This window comes from Diadema antillarum, unplaced genomic scaffold (assembly GCF_040938485.1).
Source record: "Diadema antillarum isolate AM-2024a unplaced genomic scaffold, OU_Dant_1.0 seq00001370_RagTag, whole genome shotgun sequence".
NCBI lineage: Eukaryota > Metazoa > Echinodermata > Echinoidea > Diadematoida > Diadematidae > Diadema > Diadema antillarum.
The window spans coordinates 1,406,256-1,426,304 of NW_027272131.1; the positions used below are offsets into that span (position 1 = coordinate 1,406,256).

The window sequence follows — 20,049 nt, forward strand, 5'->3', positions numbered from 1 at the left end:
TTTTTTGCTTCACGGACTCACAGAAGAACAGCCATTGGCTGAAGTGAGTGACCCGTGGTGAAATAAAATGAACTCAACTCAACTCAAACTCGAAGTGCAGTAGAAAAAAAAAATATTGTTTTGGTGCTTGTCAGCTGAAGAAATCCGGAAGTGGTACTGAAGGCCTCTTTTTTTCTTTTCTTTTCTTTTTTTACTCATGAAACCCAGAAGTGCCCCCACGCCCCTTTTGAAAACGGAGCGCTGATCACATGTCATACCAGGAAATCAACATAATAGATCCCCCTCTCCCATTTTAATTGACCTAGCCTTTATATCATGCCTTTTTAATGTATCAGGATACTGTCAAAATATTCAAAACGTATTATATTCATAGAATACATTGCAAAAAAAATAAATGCACCTTTGGATTCTAACCTGACAAATTAGGGTTGTAGCAGCTAGACACAGATTTTGAACGAGATATTTTTGAAAAATTTTTTTTTCCATCTGAATTTCCCCTTACCATGCTCAAATGAAGATGATAAGTATTACAGGTTTACCTGATAAAGGATGGAGACAACCGAAACGGAGCCAATAGCGATACACTGTGCTGCTTCAGACCTCGGTGTGTCACTTTAATTTCCATTGCGACGTGTGCATGCACTCGGGCATTAACTACTCGCCAGCTATTGCATATTGATTCGTAGAAAATGGCTGCAATGAAGGAGAAAGCTGTGCCCAATGTCCCAAAGGAAGTCAAGGAACCTTTCCAGTATCCCGGGGAGTTGCCTCCTGAGCTCCATGATTGGGTTCCCTACCAACAAGAGGGTTTCAAAGAGAAGTTTGTGAAGAAAGTGAAGCAGAATCCTTTCGTTCCCATCGGTGAGTAGCCAGTAAACAGTTCAGTTGAAGTCAGACGCTAATCCGCTGTGTACGTGTGCTATGCAGTCATAAGGCTCAACTCCTGACTGACCGTACCGGTCGCGGCGCAGCATCAGCATCACGGCTGGCGCGGCGCGGCGCGGCTACCGCCAGGGTAGGGCCAGTTCATTGACCCTACCTGCTAAAATATCGAAAATCCTAACAATTCCCGGCCCGGATCACTACCAAAATTTAATCGTATGTTCCTTGTATAATTCTCAACCTTTCCTGTAAGCTTCATCCAAATCCGTAGCTTACACCATCACTTTTTTTTTTTTAAATTGTACATGTGGATGTACATACAATGTACAACTTTTCCACTGTCACCTACTCTTCTAATACTGTCACCTACTGTCGCACACCCATACCAGTTCAGCTTTATGGACAAGCTGCTATCGGGATTTAGAACATCTTCAAGACTCAAGACAACTTTTTGAGAATTCATTTTGCACACAGACAAACAAACAACAAACCAACGCCAATGGAAACATATTATTAAACCTCCTCCCTTGGCTGGCGGAGGTAATAAAGTAAAGCCCATCCGTCGCTTGCCACTAATGCCAGCACATGAACATTTGCTCACTTTCAATTGCTAATTGGCATTTATAGCCATTTAATGTCAAAAGAAAATGTTGAATACCTGGCGATGTTTGATAAATTTATATTGAAGTTAACACAACCCAAGACTATTAAGTAGGGCCTAATAACTAATTGTAATACCAATGCCTATTATAATGATGCGTTTGTGGATGAGTTCTTTATCTGGATTCTGATTACTACTGATGTGAACCTATGATTACACTGTGACACTGCACTAACAATGTTCAGATTGCAACAGACTTTGGCAAAATACACTTACTACACCACAGTACAGGCATTTTATTTTGGGCAGATAACATGAATGCAAAACATTTCATTATTTCCCTGCATCTCAAGTTGTGACTCAAGAAACAGAAAATACTTCATGTTGTCTTTTAATTTTGTGATCACAGCTAGCAGCGTAGCACTAAGAATTGGCTTGCACTCTGAACTTTATTCCTTTGTACACATTTACTAAATTGATGTACAGTACAAAAATGTCATGAGAATGTACATGTTGATTGGTGATGATTGGTATTTATATTCTATTATTCTGCAATTAATTACTGGAAAAGTTTAAACCCAAATGTTTATACTTAGACCTCCCTGAAAGAAATAGAATAATACACTGTAAAAAAGGTGATTGTGATCACTATCAAGGCAGGAGAAGGAAAACAAAGAAACAAAGAAACAAACAAACAAACACACATGATGATGAATTGTGAAGGTTATACAATGACAGGACAACAGTCCAGCCAAGCAAGATGCCTACCTGGGCCCCATTTCATAAAAGATGTTATGATAGCAACTCTTGCTGGAATGGCAGCTTCAAATAGCAACAGCCAATCAGGAAGCTGGATTCTTGTCATTACATTGTACAAGTACCATGACAATTGCCATTCCAGCAAGAGTTGCTATCATATCAACTCTTTATGAAATGGGGCCCTGGTACGTAGGCATGTTGATAACTAGTGTGCACTAGTGTGCACACTGTATGCAACCAATGACAAACTTGAACTTCATGAACCACAGCTCACAACTTGAGTTATGCCTCTGAAGACCTTGTTTGTTTGTTTTTTCCTGTGCAATTTGGAGTTTTCTTCATGTTTATCTTGCCAGCTGTCTATGCATTGTATACTGGTTTCTTGATGTGCTGAGCATTTGATATTAAATTGGGATCTGTTTAAGCCACAAGATTTGTCATGTTCAGGATAAGGCCAAGTAAAAAAAGAAAGTAGTTTCTCGTCCGGGTTTTTTGAGCAAGGCGATGAGGGAGGTCCTTACTATTTGATATTTTACTATTTTTTCAAGGATCGTCAAAATGAAAGTAATATGTTTCTCGTCCGGTAATTCTGAGAAAGGTAACGAGAGAGGGCTTTACAATTTTCTATATTCAATTTATGAAATGAAATATCACTCTGGTAGCTGTGTTATGAGACCAGGTCCCAAGTGTACGTCTTGCCTGCACTCTGTGCATTTTCAAACAAATAGATATATGTACCATACTTGAAATGAAACTTCATGCATGCAGAAATACATTTGCTTTTTCTTTCCACTACAGATGTCAAGGGAAAATGACCATCTTTAAATACTGGTATTTAGTGTTGTAATGGCTTTTCTGATACCAGTGTACTTGCAATTCTGATGTATTGTGCTATTAATTGAAACAGGTATAAAACATGTCTTTCAACAAATGTACGACTGAAATAAATTCCATGATATTCAAAACACTGCTTTATTTATTGGCGTTTGTGACTTTTTGTGTCCACACAGCTGGTATGTATATCTGCAGTTCTTCACAGTACAATTGTAGCACATTCAACTGGAAACTGGCTTGTACAATTGCAGATGGATGTCAAAATGTTACCGATATGGCATTCTAGCATTAAACGTTTAAAGATGCTTTTTCATGTTCTAAAAAGACATTTGATAATCACTCATTATTTGGATGATGAATGATTGTATAACAGTACACACTACAGATGATACCACTCACGGCTGTGTCCGTGAATTTACATCGTGAAGAAAAGTATCCCGCAGAAATACGAGACAAACCAGAATCCGTGGAAAAGTTATTTATTTTGTAGATACACCCATTTAATAATTCTACATTTGCTGGAAAAGCGCATTCATTTTCTCTTCAAAATAGAATGTATCGTGACAGACCAGGGGATGGGGACCCTGGACAGCTACAAAACACGCACACTTTGCCGATATTTTATTATACGGTGCGGCACGGCCGCGCCACTGCACTGGCACCAGGGAGGTGTGGACCTCCCTGCTGGCACCGTACCTTCCGACACTGCCACACATGCACATAGTCACAATGACATGAAAATGTATACAAACTCGATACCGTACAATCCTCACAAGCATTTGTACAGTACAATTCATCCGCTTAAAATATCAGAAACGGGGAAAATACGAACAACGCGCGAAATATGCGTGGAATATCAGCGATTGTTCGCAAAAATGTTGCCGCTATCGCGTTCACGACGTACCGAGTGCGCTGTACATCACAGCCCAGTAGGCCGGCCCGCCGCGCCGCCCATCCAACTACAGTGCAGTTCGACTGCTTTGTGGGTCATTCCTTCTTGCCGATCGGCCGAGCTCGCAGTGTGAAATGCATGCGTTATTACATACGCACTACACACAGAAGCTACAGCTGTACTACAGTCTACAGCTAAGTAGAGGACGCAAGGCGTAAAAATTAGAAATGAGACGTCACGATTGGTAGGTGAATTGTCGATCCTTTTTTTTCGGCGGCCGAAAAAATAGTAAATATCAAAAAAGTTGATGCGGCAACTGAAAATCGATGCGGGCGGGGAGCGGGCTGGGACGAGAATTATGAATTTCTTGGTATTTTCAGCGCCATTTTGAAAATAGTAAATAGTAAAAAAATCGATGCGGCGGCCAAAATCGATGCGCGCGAGGACGAGAAACTGGTTTGTTTTTTTACTTGGCCTAATTACAGTTTAATATGCAGAGGACTTTAAAGGACAAGTTCACCTTCATGTACATGTGGATTGAGTGAATGCAACAATATTAGTAGAACACATCAGTGAAAGTTTTAGGAAAATCTGACAATCCGTCCAAAAATTATGAATTGTTTAAGTATCTGCGCAATTACTGCTGGATGAGAAGACTACTACAGTGTGTGATGTCACATGCGTACAACGATATAATGAAAATAAAAAGAGAATTTCACAAAATTTTACTTTTTGAATAAAGTGCACATTTTTTGGACTTGTTACTGATGTATGTTAAGGATAATATTATTCCCCTTGCCTTCTGAAAGAGAGAAGTCGAGTGTTCTTTTGTTATGCGAGAAAAGTGAAAATAAGGTGAATTTTCTTTATGCTTTCTTTATACCGTTGTACTCATTTGACATCACAAGCTATAGTAGTCATCTCATCCAGCCATGACTGAGTAGAAACTTTAAAAATTCATAACTTTTGAACAGATTGTCGGATTTTCCTCCAACTCTCACTGATGTGTTCTACTAATATTGCTGCATTCACTCAACCCACATGTCTATGAAGGTGAACTTGTCCTTTAATATTTGTGGATTGAATCAGTACTGAATGACCTCCACTCTGTGTCATGCTTTGATTTGACCCAACCCGCCTTTGACATCATCACTATTTTTACCTCCAGGTTGTATGGCCACCGCTGGAGCACTGACGTATGGACTGGTGATGTTCAAACGAGGCCAGACGGGCAAGTCGCAAATGATGATGCGGGCCAGAGTGGCGGCCCAGGGACTAACCATTATGGCTGTGCTGGTCGGCGTTGCCATGGGAGCGGGAAAGCCGTATTACGATGTCAAGAAATAGGTGCTGGCCCGTAGGATGGAGTGGGACCGCGAACGTAAGAAAGAAAACCATACAAAGTGAAGGGAGATGGAGACAAAGACAGAGAAAGTAATTGACCGGAGAATATCTGCTCCTTATTGGAAGGTTGATTTGTTTGTCAGCATACGTGCGATTTTAAAAACTGTGCTGAGAAAAGCATGCCTCTTCAGTGGAGTTGTCCTGTTTCTTTCTCTGCCCAAGTGTTTCCGAAGATTAGACGTTCATGTATCCATGCAAGTGAAGCCATGGTAATAGATAAACAAGAGCTAAATAATCATGAATTGAATTTCATACTGAGAAAAGTATTCTGCTGGGAAGTTAAATCCAAAAAGGGTCACCAGAGTGACTAGCAGGATTAAGGTTTAATGTTCTGTCCAAGATATAGAATGCAAGACCTGTCCAGAAATGATGCAATGTTAAGAGCTTCCACTCAGTGCAATCTGGAGTGCTGCTTTCAAGAAGTCCTTCTACAGTGTCCATAATTTAATTTAACTAGTCATCAGTGACATGTGATTTCATGATATCAAGATAATCTTTTCTACCACAACTAAACCTACATTGTATGTACATTGCCTATTTAAATTATGCCTTGAAATGTGGGTTTTGATATTTGACCCTATGGAAAATCAATGCAGAATATCAGTGATATGAATCTTCGTGGACCCCTATCCAGTTTATGTGCTATCCTTCATTACAGCTGATTCTAGAGCACCTCTACATACTGTAATTCTCGGTAGCCAATGCCTACGTAGGTGCCGTGCGCAGAGCAGCGTTTCAGATGCATTATGGGATAGCTCACGGGACAAACTTGCCCCAGTTTTGACTGCACATGCACTCAGATCATGCTCTGTCATTCTCCAGAGATACAGTATTTTGTGTTGAAGATTTCTTTGCTTTCCATCATGTGACCAGCACATTGAAGCCTTGCAGTAGTGAACCATGACTCTAGTGACCGCATATCAGTAAAACTTAGAAACTTTCACCTTTTTTAAGCTGAATTATAGCTAAGAAAAAAAGGGGTAACAACGGAAAAGCAACCAAAAACTCTATTGAATTGTATGGGAACTGCAACTCACGTGTGACAACCAGAAGCAAACAAGGGCACCGAGGAATCCCACAGTGCATCTGTGACAGAGCTCTCCAGCATGCACAGAGGTTTTCTGCGCATTGGTGATACCGAGAATTGGTTAAGATGTGTAGCCGAAAATCTGGCAAATGTGTGAAATGAAAACCTGTAAGTTATGTGAGAGGAATACATGTATTGTGTGAATCAATGCAAGTAACATTAAGAGAAGTAACATGTGTGTGCATTTTTCATTTGTATGCTTTGCTGTGAATGGCTTCCAGCATGTAATGTCCAAGTTCACCATAATAACATGGGTGTGCATGTGCACTTGTGTGCAGTGATCGTCACTCATAGCCAACATTTTGCAGTGTAACATGCCCTTGTACCAAGGTATGTTAATGTGGGTATGATAAAGTCTAATTAAGATAATGGAGGTCTTGGAAGATTTGAATTTGTCAAATATCTTCAATGAGAACTTCTCAATTTCACTTCCATATAGTATGGTCCACAGGCTTTTTGGGATGATTTGTTTGTCTGTTTGTTTTTGTTTCAGTTTTTTTTATTTGGTCATGAGGAAATAACTTCACACTCTCAAATCAAATTTTATTTTTATTAAGATTTACAATTATCATAATCTAACTATCATTCTTAAAAAGAGAATGTGATTGTGAACAAATCTGTGATATTCAGTATCATGAACTGTCCCTGGTGTCTAAGGGAAAGAAAGGGAAGTTACATTTAATGATGAAGGCTTTTTCCTTTTGCTCAAAGTGGACACAAGAAGGCTTCTAGAATATAATGCAAGGCATCAAAAAGACCCAATCTGTGAAGCTTGGACCCTCTATCGACTCTTTTACAATCAGTTCGTATTCTTCAAAATGCAGGCTTGGGTCTTTAAACTTCACATCATGATGTCAGTTAACAAACTCATTTTTTTTTTTATAGGAAAATGAAACTTCAATCACGTGTTAACTTTTGTGTTGCTGTCTAGCAGTCATGAAAAATGTGAAGTCAGTCTGGAACAGGCAACTATGGTTGTCATCACTGACCATATTTTAAGATTGCAAGTACGTATGTACATGTACATGTATTGAGGAAAGTGTGCTTGTTCATACACTGTACTTGCATGTAAATATTAGGAAATGTACATCTATATGTATTTGTAAATGACAAACATTAAAGAATGGAATAACTTTTATTGTCCAATGACATGATTTTTGTACAGTGTTGTATGATATAGTGTTGTATGAGCATTGTAAGTATGAGTCTTTTATTTTATATACATGTACTGTACTGTAATTAGAGTTGATGATCCTGCTACTTTGATATCAACAAGGAAACTTACATTCCGTGTAGGGATTTTCATGTAGCCTTTGTGTATGTGTGTGTGCGTGTGTGCGTGTGTGAGTGTGAGTGTTGATGAGCAAGAGACACATTGTAGGGGTTCCATCTTATGTTTCGCTTTATTTAGTCAAGCACAGTGGAGGTAAAAATGGGTGACACAACATTTGCTCCTGCGACAATTGCTCCTGTCTTATTTTCTCCAAGGACCTTAGGGGTAGGGGCCAGGGTTTGGTTGTGATAGGGTTTTAGGATTAGTTTAATGTGAGGATTAGGATTAGGGTATGGGTTACATTTATGGGTAAAATGTATGTTTAGCTAAGTGTGCAGATATTTCATGGGATCAATTGTCACAGTGGCAAATTTCATGAAACTGTAAAAATGACATTGTGGGAGTATGTGTGGGAGAAAACAGTGTACTCCCTCAAATACCTATTGTGCTTGTGTGTGTGTGTGTGTGTGTGTGTGTTACGGCTTGATACTGTTTTTTTTTTTTCCTGAGGTGGCCCCCAAAAGAGCGTAGTGGCACTAAACCAAAAGGAAACACAGCAATTTATTTGTTGAATCTTAGTCGCCTAATCGAGGTACCAGAGAATTTGCTTGTTGAGAGTTCTAGACGTCAATTTTTCAGAGTATGGGCATTTTGTATAAACCAAGATATTATATATCTTTCTTTGCCCTTTTTATTTTATACAATTATTTGGCATTACCATATCTTACGTAGGCCTATTACTAATTTGGGACAATTGTAATCAGTCGAAGATACTGAAACTACAAAGAGAAAGGAGTACACGTATGGGGGTCATCCCACGAAACCGACACTTACGAGTCATACGGCCTATAGTCGCACGAGACCAACATTGAAAATAGGTCCACGGGTCATAGAGCCAACGAGTTATAGTCATACAGCCTATGAGTTAGACACTCGGGCAAATAAAGCCCATGAGTGCGACACTACGCAAAAATGGCTCACGAGACCAACACCATGCAAACTTGCAAATGTAAGGCTTAGTGTATGAGACCAACACTTCTCACGACACTGTCTACGCAAAAGAGGTTTACGAGCGAGACCGACATTAGGCAAAGGAGGGCCACGAGACCGACACTAAGCAAATAAGGTCCATGAGACTGATAGGATGAACAGCGCCATAGTGTGTCAACTACTGTATGTACAGGATGTTTCATTTATAATAAAGGGGGAAAGGGGGTGGGGGAATAACAAAAATGACAAATGGCTTCAAGTTTCGTTCTTTCATGATAACATCATGATGATTTTAATACAGGTACTACTTTCCCCATTTTTAGCTAGAAGACATAATTATGGGCAGGATGTATGATTTTCCTCTTTTTCTCTCTTGTTCCATGATGACTCATGATTTATATATCCTTCATACTGCATTTTTTTCCTTTCGAAACTTATATCTTGGGAATATATCAGCTTTATTTAGCATAAACAGTAGTGTTCACCATTATAACACTCGGATATGTAATTATTTCAATTGTTCACACTTAATTCCACTTCCACAAAAAGATCTTTTTGCTTCAGCTTCCTATGTATGTGCATACATAATCATGTGAGTGTGAAGGTGATTCAACATCTTTCGTATAAAGAAGACTGCACATCAAGATGACGTAGCTTTCTATCGCACTTTAATTCCCAAGTTCTCGGAGTTTCTGAGTCTTGTTCACGACAGTATCTTATACCATAATATCATTAATATCGATTGTGTTTTATTTTGATAGCTTTTCGGAGATTTACCTCCATAATCTTTTGTTGGCCAGTATCAGTTTAGGAGAAGAAATTATTACATTAACTGGCGCATAGAAATGTTTTTTAAGCAAATAGAAGTGGACTATCTTGCTCTCATTGTGTATGTCGGTGAGATGCAATACAAACGTTGACTCAAGGCTAAAAGAATGTTATAACAGTGTTAAGACAAGCAAATTTTATTTGTTTTGGTGAAGTCCCCTCTTTTCAAATTGAAAATAAAAGACCAACACAGCAACCGATTTGAATTTCATTCAAATGATAGATTTGAAATTTCAGTTTTCGAAAAGTATCATTATAATCATCATGGGAAATAACGACAAGATATAAAAGTATATCAGGAATAACAAAGGAAAATGGTGGTATGAAGTCTGCAAGGTTTTAGATAATAGCAAAGAATATTATTGGTCTCATGCACTCTTTCTAATGTGCAGTTCTCTCTACGGACACATGTGTGTGTAAAAAAAATCTGTAACATAAACAATGATTGTATAGTGCTCATTTCCGTTTTCTACGAGGGTAAACTAATAAATTTGTTTAACTTCATCGCTGGAATTTGATAGTTGGGAACGAGAAGCTCAAATTTTGACCTTAGGTCCATTTCGGCTACTCTCTTTTCGTTATTATACTTTGTTGGAAGACACGATCTTCGCGTTGTCTTGCGGCGATCATTTACCCTAAAACTTGGGGGTTGATGAAGTATGCATGTCTAACCGCTCTGAGTTTATTTTTTTATCATATCGTAAAACTTGCAAGAAAACCTCCAAGCACGTTGATGTATGACATTAACCCACTTTTATCTACTGTGTAACTGTGTCAAAGCCCCATTTTCGGCTTCCCTATTTCTTCACTTTAGTTATGTATATATTTTTTTCTTTCATTTTATCTCAATTTATTACAGTTACTTTATTCTTTTTTGTGGCAAAGTGTTTTTCTTCTTTTTTTTCTATATCTATATTATTAAAGTCTAATTATGTCTAATTCATTAAGGGAACCGTGCAGTAAGGGTCTAAAGAAAAGTGATGCAGTAGGGCTACTTACAAGAATCTGTATCATTAAAAAGAGTATAACGGGAATCAGGAGTATATATTTAAGCAAAAACTGGCATATTTGATCAGTCATTTGGACATCCAGCTGTCGGGGTGGTATAAAGGAAATGGTGGTTATCATTATCATTGCCGTTGTCATACAGTTGTGAATTACCTTTGCAGGGTTATTCAGAATTCTACCTCTTTTCGGAGCTTAGAATGTTTCTAGTTTTGCGTCATTTTCGCGTTTGCTATTTGAATTTTCCGAAAGACGGTTAATTGTGAGTAAATATTTGAATCGATCTTAACTGAAAAGCCAGTGGAATTAAAGAGATTAGATACTTTGGTTGAGAGGGGGATTTAGGTTTCCAACTTGTTAAGTGAGAAATATCTTATTCAAAAATGAAAAAGTGTACTATTCTAAGAGGAATCTAAAGTTTATTTAATGAAAGTTGGTTGTGAAAGGGCTGAGGAATCTAGAAAAGAAAAAAAGAATCCTATAAAATAACGGATGGGTACCAGCTTTTATTATAGGAACACCACTTTGTTTCATTTCGTTCTCGGATATATCTCAGCTGTTTGAATGCCAGTTTTCAACATATGAACTTTGAATACTTCTTAGAAGTGTATGCTCTTTAATATTTCATGAGTGTATCTCTCAAAATGTCAAAGTCTGAATCCCCTGTCTCAACCAAATATTACTATCCCTGCAAACAGTAACGGATTCTCACTTGTGGAATTCTCGGTTCTCCCCAGAGTGTCTCCTATACCTGCTTCTCACGCTATCGATAAACTCAAAATAAAGGTGCTACATCGGATCAGAGTTAGGCTGAAGAAAAGAAAATTTGTCGCTGAGTTCTGAAGTGAAGATTTTCTGTTCAACTAGGTGGGTTCCACTTCCAAGAATCACTCATCTCTCTCTAAATACATCGAAAATACACATATTTCATGAAGCCGACATTTTGTTGATTGTATGTGCTAGGCAACCTCATTGAAGAGAGAGAAGATGGCATCTCGCTTACGTCCAGCTTTTGGTTTCATCCTACTGATTCGTCTTGTCATAGGTAAGTTCATATCACTTTTGTAGTAGTGTACCGTATCATCAAGTCCTATTGCCGAATGTTGGAGCGTGTTATAGATGAAAAACAACAAATCAAAACTTTACAAGAAAAGAATGCGATGGGGAAACTGTCGCATAATGGGTAAGATCACTGACTTTTTACAAACTGGATTCCTTAATTCTTTTCCCCGTAAAATGTGTGTGTTTTTTATTTATTCATTTAATTATTCATTCATTTATTTGTTTATTTATCGTTATTTTATCTATTTATTTATTTTATTTTATTTTATTCATTATTATTATCATTATTATTTTTTTTTTTTTTTGGGGGGGGGGGGGAACCAACCGTGCATTCCCTGGTGTGCAAATTTAGTATGTATTCCTTTATTGATTGATATAGATCATCAGGAGAACAATTATGCAGAATTACCCCGTTTCATTTTGAGATTTGAAGGACAGGAATTTCCAAAGTTACAAACAAATCTGCAGTTTCAATCATTCGAAAATTTCACCTTATAGCTAGACCCTATTGTATACGAGGGATAACAACAAATTCAACGGACCAAAAATTTCATAGAAAAATAACAAGTACAATACATTCATATAGATATATTATGAATTAAATGATTTAAATCTATAGAAAACTTATCACCCGAAAATAAATGATAGCTGCGCTTTGATATTAGGAATTCAAAAATTACAATTTGATGAATTTCGTATAAGCCAGGATACCGCTTGAGATGAATTGCTTTTACCAATATGAATTATTATACGCAACTCTATCTTATAAAATCAGCTTTTCCTTTTTCCGGGTAGGTCTTAATATAACCGAAATATATAACTGAAATAATTGTCAAATATTGGCATTCACTTCCGCGGACGGAGGATCAAAGTGATATATAACATAGACTGATCATTTGGATGCAATGAATAGTGAAATCAGCAATAACAACTTAATTACACAGAATAGAATATTTTATCCTACACAGTATCACAGACGAAGTTTGATCAAATTTTGGTTCTTTGATAGGACTTCTACAGAAACACTGTAACATCTCTGATAGGTTTCCGTGACCTTGGGTAGAACTAATGTTATGTAGTCAATCTGATCCTTCATCACCAAATAAATTGTCAGAAAGGCACATTTAGTTAACTTTTGAAATTATGTACAATCAACTTGACTAATCTAAAATGATAAAAAATCGAAATAACGGAGGGAAACTACACACACTAGGGGGAAAATGTTGTTGATAAATGAGGTTATGAAGTTTAGTTCCCGCTCAGGTGGATAATCTCATCAAACTGTGAACTATGAAATGAAACAGTCCGAAAAAATGGGAAAATAATCCCTCGCAGCCACAGTGAAGTGATAACTGATATAAGCTGAAAGTTAGGACGTTCTGTTACAATATTCTATTGACAGATGATTGAAGAAAAATACTAAGTTTCAAAGCATTTGTGGCATCAATCTCCCAAGAGTCATTAGAGTTTAAAGTGGTCGTTTTATGCTCTCGTCTTGAATAGTAAAAATTGAGCGGATAATAATACGCGTTTTTAATGCACCGCTAAACCGTCCTATATTGTGGCATATTGTCAGTTATGTGATTTCAGTCATTCCAACGTTTTAACGTGACCCTACATCTTTTAAGATCATCTAACTATTCCACAATATAAAGAGATGCATTAGGTTAAGATGTACATAAAAGCGTTAGTAAAGAATGTTAAACAGTATATACTATATAGCATATATCTTCAGTTTTCTTTGGTATTCAACAAGATCATACAGAGGGAGATGCGAGGTATTGATTTTATTTTCTGTATAAAAACAAGAACGACTGGATGGCCCACATTCAAATGTTGGCAACGCTGGTCTTTCATGGGGTCCAGAACATGAAAATCACAAATCATGGGCGTCACCAGGGGGGGTGCGTTGGGTGCGAACGCACCCCCCTTCAGATCCTAAAAAAAAGAAAAAAATCAGTCTGCGAGCGACCTCAACGCCGGACGCTAAATAATATTATTACTCTTTTCTATTTTTTTAAAATATTTTGCACCAGGGACACACACACACACACACACACACACAAAATCAATTCGCACCCCTGGTTCTGGCAGCACTGATTTTGTACATATCTATTAGTATTCTACAGTGTTTACTATTTATCGACCGTACTGTATATCCGTACGATACGGAGCACTTATACACATTTGCCCCATCCCACATAATCATAATTTCCGCGATGAAAAGATTTTCTTGCTTTTTTGTTAGAATTCAAGAAATCTGTCCAATTATTTCACCCAAAAGCAGTGGCGTAACTACGGGGGGGGGGGGGGGTGCGCCCCCTCCCAATCCGCTGGTAAAAAAAAAAGACTTACCGAAATAACGTAGTAAGTCAAGTGTTAGTAAACTGCTTTTGAATGAAAGGGTAATCAAGAAATAAGATATTTTTCTATGATTTCTTTTAGCCATAATTAGATAGGTATATAGTGTGAAACATTGTTCAAAAAGCCCGGACCCGACAAAAGATTGTGATTCAGCGTGATTCCTGGTTTGCATTCTGTGCGCAGTGTACTCAGTACATCCGAACGAAGAGTCGCTACAATGTTGCGCAATGTGATGTAGAATGTACACCTTTGTACCTTACGCTTCGTTATATCAAAGCTAGATCATTGATTTTGCAGTGTTGCTTTACATACTAGTCTATGTAAAAATGTCTTGCATTGCCAATAAAAAAAATCTTGACCTGGGTTAATTCCTAACTTTTCCATGTACATATAAGACACACACACTAACAAACACGCACAATTAGTTTAGGGGATGCTCTAAAGTGCAGATTTTGGACATCCTTTCCCCGCTTGGTCACTTCGACGCCACCTCGCTGGTCATACCTCCCCCAGTCATGAACATAAACCCACACCCTTGACTACCAGTGGCGGATCCAGGGAGAGGGGCGCACCGTCCCCCTTTAATTTCCAAAGCGAAAGAAAAATAATATAGCTTCAAACGGCAGTTTTTGGACTGTAAAATGTCAAAATTTTCAAGCTCGCTCGCTCCTCTCGCTCGCATTTAGTCGTAATGCCATTCTCCTGAAGTTGCTGCCAGTAATTGCCGGCAGTTGTGCCTGGTGCGCCCCTCCCCCTTAATTTCCAAAGCAAAAAAATATAGCTACAAACGGCAATTTGGGGACTGTAAAATGTCAAAACTTTCAAGCTCACTCGCTCCGTTCGCTCGCATTTAATCTTTATGCCATTCTTCTGATGTTGCTGCCAGTAATTGCCTGCAGTTGCGCCCGGTGCGCCCCCCTTAATTTCCAAAGCGAAAAAATATGGCTAAGAACGGCAGTTTTTGGACTGTAAAAATAATGTAAAATTTTCAAGCTCGCTCTCTTCGCTCGCTCGCATTTAATCGTTATGCAATTCACCTGATGTTGTTGCCAGTAATTGCCAGCAGTTCCTCCCGGTGCCCCCCCCCTTAATTTCCAAAGCGAAAAAATATGGCTAAGAAAAGAACGGCAGTTCTTGGACTGTAAAATGTAATACAATTGTATTTTCAAGCTCGCTCGTTCCGCTCGCTCGAATGTAATCATTATGCTCTCCTGATATTGCCGCCAGTATTGCCAGCAGTTGCGCCCGATGCGCCCCTTAAATTCTAAAGCGAAGAAATATAGCTACAAACGGCAGTTTGTTTTTTACTGTAAAATGTCAAAATGTTCAAGCTCGCTCGCTCGCTCGCTCGCATTTAATTGTTATGCAATTCTCCTGATGTGGCTGTCAGTAATTACCGGCAGTTGCGCCTGTTGCGCCCCCACCCCTCCTTTTATTTTCAAAGCGAAAAAATATGGCTCCAAATGGCAGTTTTTGGACTGTAAAATGTCAAAATTTCCAAGCTCGCTCTCTTTGCTCGCTCGCATTTAATTATTATGCCATTCACCTGATGTTGCTGCCAGTAATTGCCAGCAGTTGCGCCCGGTGCGCCCCCCCCTTAAGTTCCAAAGCAAAAAAATACGGCTACAAAAGGCAGTTATGGGACTGTAATGTCAAAATTTCCAAGCTCGCTCTCTTTGCTCGCTCGCATTTAATTATTATGCCATTCACCTGATGTTGCTGCCAGAAATTGCCAGCAGTTGCGCCCGGTGCCCCCCCTTAATTTCCAAAGCAAAAAAATATGGCTACAAACGGCAGTTTTTGGACTGTAAAATGTCAAAATTTTCAAGCTCGCTGGCTCGCTCGCATTTAATTGTTACGCAATTCTCCTGATGTTGCTGTCAGTAATTACCGGCAGTTGCGCCCGTTGCGCCCCCACCCCTCCTTTTATTTTCAAAGCGAAAAAATATGGCTCCAAATGGCAGTTTTTGGACAGTAAAATGTCAAAATTTCCAAGCTCGCTCTCTTTGCTCGCTCGCATTTAATTATTATGCCATTCACCTGATGTTGCTGCCAGTAATTGCCAGCAGTTGCGCCCGGTGCGTCCCCCCCCCCCTTAATCTACAAAGCAAAAAAAAAAAAAAAAAAATGGCTACAAACGGCAGTTTTTGGACTGTAAAATGTCAAAATTTTCAAGCTCGCTCGCTCCGCTCGCTCGCATGTAGTCGTGATGCCATTCCCCTGATATCGCTGCCAGTAATTTGTCGTTTCACACCGTCATTCCATAATCCATTTATAAGGGGTACAACCCTCACCGGCACTTCCACACCCTCCCCCACCCTTGCTCGCTCCCTCGCATACTACCCCCCCCCCCCCCAAGATGAAATCCTAGCTACCGGCATCGACCGGCGCGCCGGTGCATGCCCTTTCCCCGCTTGGTTTCCCTCAAAAAACAGTAAAAGTCTAGGGACTGAGAGCTTCCTATATTCCAAATGTCTGTCCAAAAAATCTTGTAAACATATAGTGTCAAAACGCACCCCCTTGAGAAAAAGCTGGTGACGCCCCTGCAAATACAATATGAAATTAAATAATTCGTAGTCTGAAATCAAAAATCCCAATAGTCTCAAAGCTATGGGAGACTTTCTGGGGTGTTTTCTTTCTTAACTTCATAAAGTAAGTGATCCAACTGATACCAGGCGGTTTTCTTGAATATTCGATAATGGGAAAAAAGTAGGAAATGGTAAAAGAAAATACGGTGCGTAAAACTATGTAAGACGAAAATATTGTACAATAGTCGTATCAGAACGTTACGATAATTACACTTTGTCATGTTTATGTTCATAGCATCAACAATCTGACAATAATGGATCTATCAGATTAAAGGGATCGTATAGTTTTAGTTGAGACCTAATTTCAGGTTTCAAACATTTTTTGGTGAGATGATGAGAAACCTCTTATAGATGAAAGAGCATATCCATGAGGAATTCAACATTTATTTGATGAAAATTGGTTTTGAAATGACTGAGATATCCAAAACAGAGCGATTCTAAAGGGTGGGACCAACCTTTTGTTACAATTTCTTGTTTTACTTTTTTTGGATGTTTCAGTCATTCCAAACCCGATTTTCATCAAATAAACTTTGAATTCCTCTTAAAATGGTATGCTTTGTACTATTTCATATGTGTTTTCTTGGTATCTTGCGAAAAAAAAAGGTTAAAAGCCCAATTCTCACCTCTACCAATACTGTATCATCCCTTTCAGTTGAGATTGATCACACTCTATCAACACATTCTGTCAATGACTGATACCAATTTTCAAAGCAGAAGCAGTATGCTTTTCAAAGTTCTAGAGTCGAAAGTGAAGAGTGTTGAAGGTGTTTGTGTGTTTGTGTGTTTGTGTGCGTGTTTACGAAGTGAAAAGGTGACTCGAAGCACATCAAATCATATTATTCTACAAAAAAAAAAAAAAAAACTGCTAAAAGCACAATTTCCCGTTCGTTTTATCATCTAAAACTTTAGCATAAATAAAAAAAAAAGATTTGTTCTTTCAGAACCCTATAATGACCAATTTCACCTATATTGAGTCCTCACACAAAATCAGTGCGTGCGATTTCTTGTTGGTTTTGTGATACACGGTCATTATATAATATATATATATATATATATATATATATATATATATATATATACATATACACTAAGCAAAAAAAGTAAGTTCCCCTCCAACATTTTTGGATATATCTCAAAAAGTATTTTACGGATTTTCATAATTCAAACTGGGATGGATAGGGAATTTCATTACTCATAACATGAATGGCGTATCATTGCCACCAGATATTATTATTTGTGTAAAAAGACGCATTTTATGTCAAAATGCATGGGGAAAAAAGTTGCACTTTAGGCCATATGAAGCATATTGTATACATTTCCTATGTAAGTTCACAAATGACCTTTTTAAATTGTGTAATTCTCAGGAATTTCTTCAGGTACAATGTGCTTCCCTATTATAAACAGATGTTATGCATACTTTTTAAACAATAGCCTTTTCAATATGAAAATGTTGGTATAGAAGCCATGTGATTTGTAATTCCAATTTGGGTTGATCACATTAATGTGCCTATGGCCATTAATACATCATGCGCTCAAGTTGTAGATCAGTTTGTTGAGGGAAATGGCATCAAACCTATGGAGTGGCTTGCAAGATCCCCTGACTGTAATCCAGTGGAGAATCTTTTGGATATCATTAAGCGGAAAGCGAGCAAGAGGGTGAAATATGACACTTCATTCCAAGAATTTCAGCTCATCTTGCAGAGAGCATGGGCCAATATTGAGCAGCGCCAAGTACAAACTTTAGTTAACAGTATGAGGAAGAGATGCCGGCTGGTCATTGAGCGGATGGTGGACATATCAATTATCAAATACTTCACTGTATGCTCATGAAAAGAAAGAGACAGAAAAATATGCAATAAACCATGCTTAAATTTTCAGAATCATGAGTGATTGTTTGATTATTTGTGTAAAAGTCACTGCAAATCACTGAAGTGCAACTTTTGTTTGCATGCATTTTGACATAAAATGCATTTTTTCGCACACCAATAATGATATCTGGTGGCAATGATTTGCCACTCATGTTATGAGTAATAAAATTTCTTATTCATTTCCGTTTGAATTATGAATATCGGTAAAATACTTTTTGAGATATATTCAAAAATGCTAGGGGGAACTTACTTTTTTTGTTGTTGAGTATATATATATATATATGATTTGACATTGCATACGATTTTATTGTTAAAAAAAAGAAAATGCCATAGACATGTTGGAAAGAAGTGAAGGAATAATCATGTGAACAATAATCCAGTTATTCGCTTTGAAATTTTCATTAGCTCCTTATCACTGAAAAACCCGCAACTGTTCAGTCCTGGTTTTACGCCAACAATTCATCTTTAATATTGACGAAACACATTATATGTTATTTAGCCTTCCCATCTTTTTCAGGTTGTCAGGGACAACACCGATCATCAGACCAACCATGCCATGAAGTATCCTGCTATAGAATGTGGAGTGACTATTTACAAAGAGAGTTGCTGTTAAGTTCAACCTCCTATTCAATGTCACAGAGTCTAAAGTCTAACCCTGTTTGGAATTCCCGGATGTTGATGTGCACAATGAAGGGTTCGTATTGTTAGCTACTTCATGCAGAAATATCAAGGATTGTCCATGTTCAACTTTTTAAACAAGACAGTGATTTCGATACAGATAAGACAGTAGGCCTACATGTTAATCATTACAATACAGAATACCCAAACAAACAAACAATTCGACGATAGCGGAATATGATATGTGAATTGAGTGAGGCAAGAACAATTACAGAAACTGACTATGAAAAACAAGTTACAAATTCGAATATACAAATGAGCTAGATACAACGCAGTTTTCTCCTGAACAGGTATTAATTAAAGTGAATTATCATTTTTGCATCAAGCACGTATCAATTTCTATTAACATGACATGTGGTATGAGTGAATGTGTAAACAAATTGCATTTGTATGCATTGTTTTTATTTTTTGTTTACATTTTCATTCGTGGAAAATACCTTTGATCATATATTTTCTTGTCTATAAACCAAAGTAATCTGTATCTTTGGATCGAGCTTACACAATGTCATATAAGCGTTATTCATTGAAAGGTGAACCTTAATCTAAAAAGACAAATGACAATAGCAAGTATGCTGCTTTCACGATCGTTTCTTGCAATTTTCAATTAAAAAATCAATTCATTTAAGCATTTCAATATATATTTTCTCCAAATCAAAGTTTAATAGCAAATAACTCCTAAAGACTGGAAAACCTCGTGTACCTGCTCGTGTATACAAAAGTTTATTTTAATGTTAAATTATTATAGAGAAACTGCCTAGGTATGTTAGGTTTTACTTAAAAAAGTGTTTTTAATTCATCATTGCTTCTCCTTTGTGAGGATAGACACATTTTCTTTTCACTTATCCATTTCCTAACATATCCTCCATGTCAGAATTAGTAGTTTGCTATAATGTGCGTGTCGCAACGATAGAAGAGAAACTAGCGAACTATATGT

At 37.9% G+C, this 20,049-nt stretch overlaps 1 protein-coding gene across 1 annotated transcript; it reads left to right on the forward strand.

Annotated features, from left to right (window-relative positions):
* Positions 1-689: 689 nt before the first annotated feature.
* Positions 690-6,984, forward strand: LOC139708746 (HIG1 domain family member 2A, mitochondrial-like). The gene is made up of 2 exons (XM_071620681.1): positions 690-861; positions 5,137-6,984. Exons 1-2 carry the CDS (start codon positions 690-692, stop codon positions 5,313-5,315), a joined length of 351 nt encoding a protein of 116 aa, XP_071476782.1. The 3' UTR covers positions 5,316-6,984.
* The last annotated feature ends 13,065 nt before the right edge of the window (positions 6,985-20,049 follow it).

What these genes read in the sequence shown, in the direction of transcription:
- LOC139708746 (XM_071620681.1), top strand. Translation starts at nt 690, where the DNA reads ATGGCTGCAATGAAGGAGAAAGCTGTGCCCAATGTCCCAAAGGAAGTC. An exon ending in GAATCCTTTCGTTCCCATCG is followed by an intron (nt 862 to 5,136) that starts GTGAGTAGCCAG and finishes TTTTACCTCCAG; the next exon opens with GTTGTATGGCCACCGCTGGA.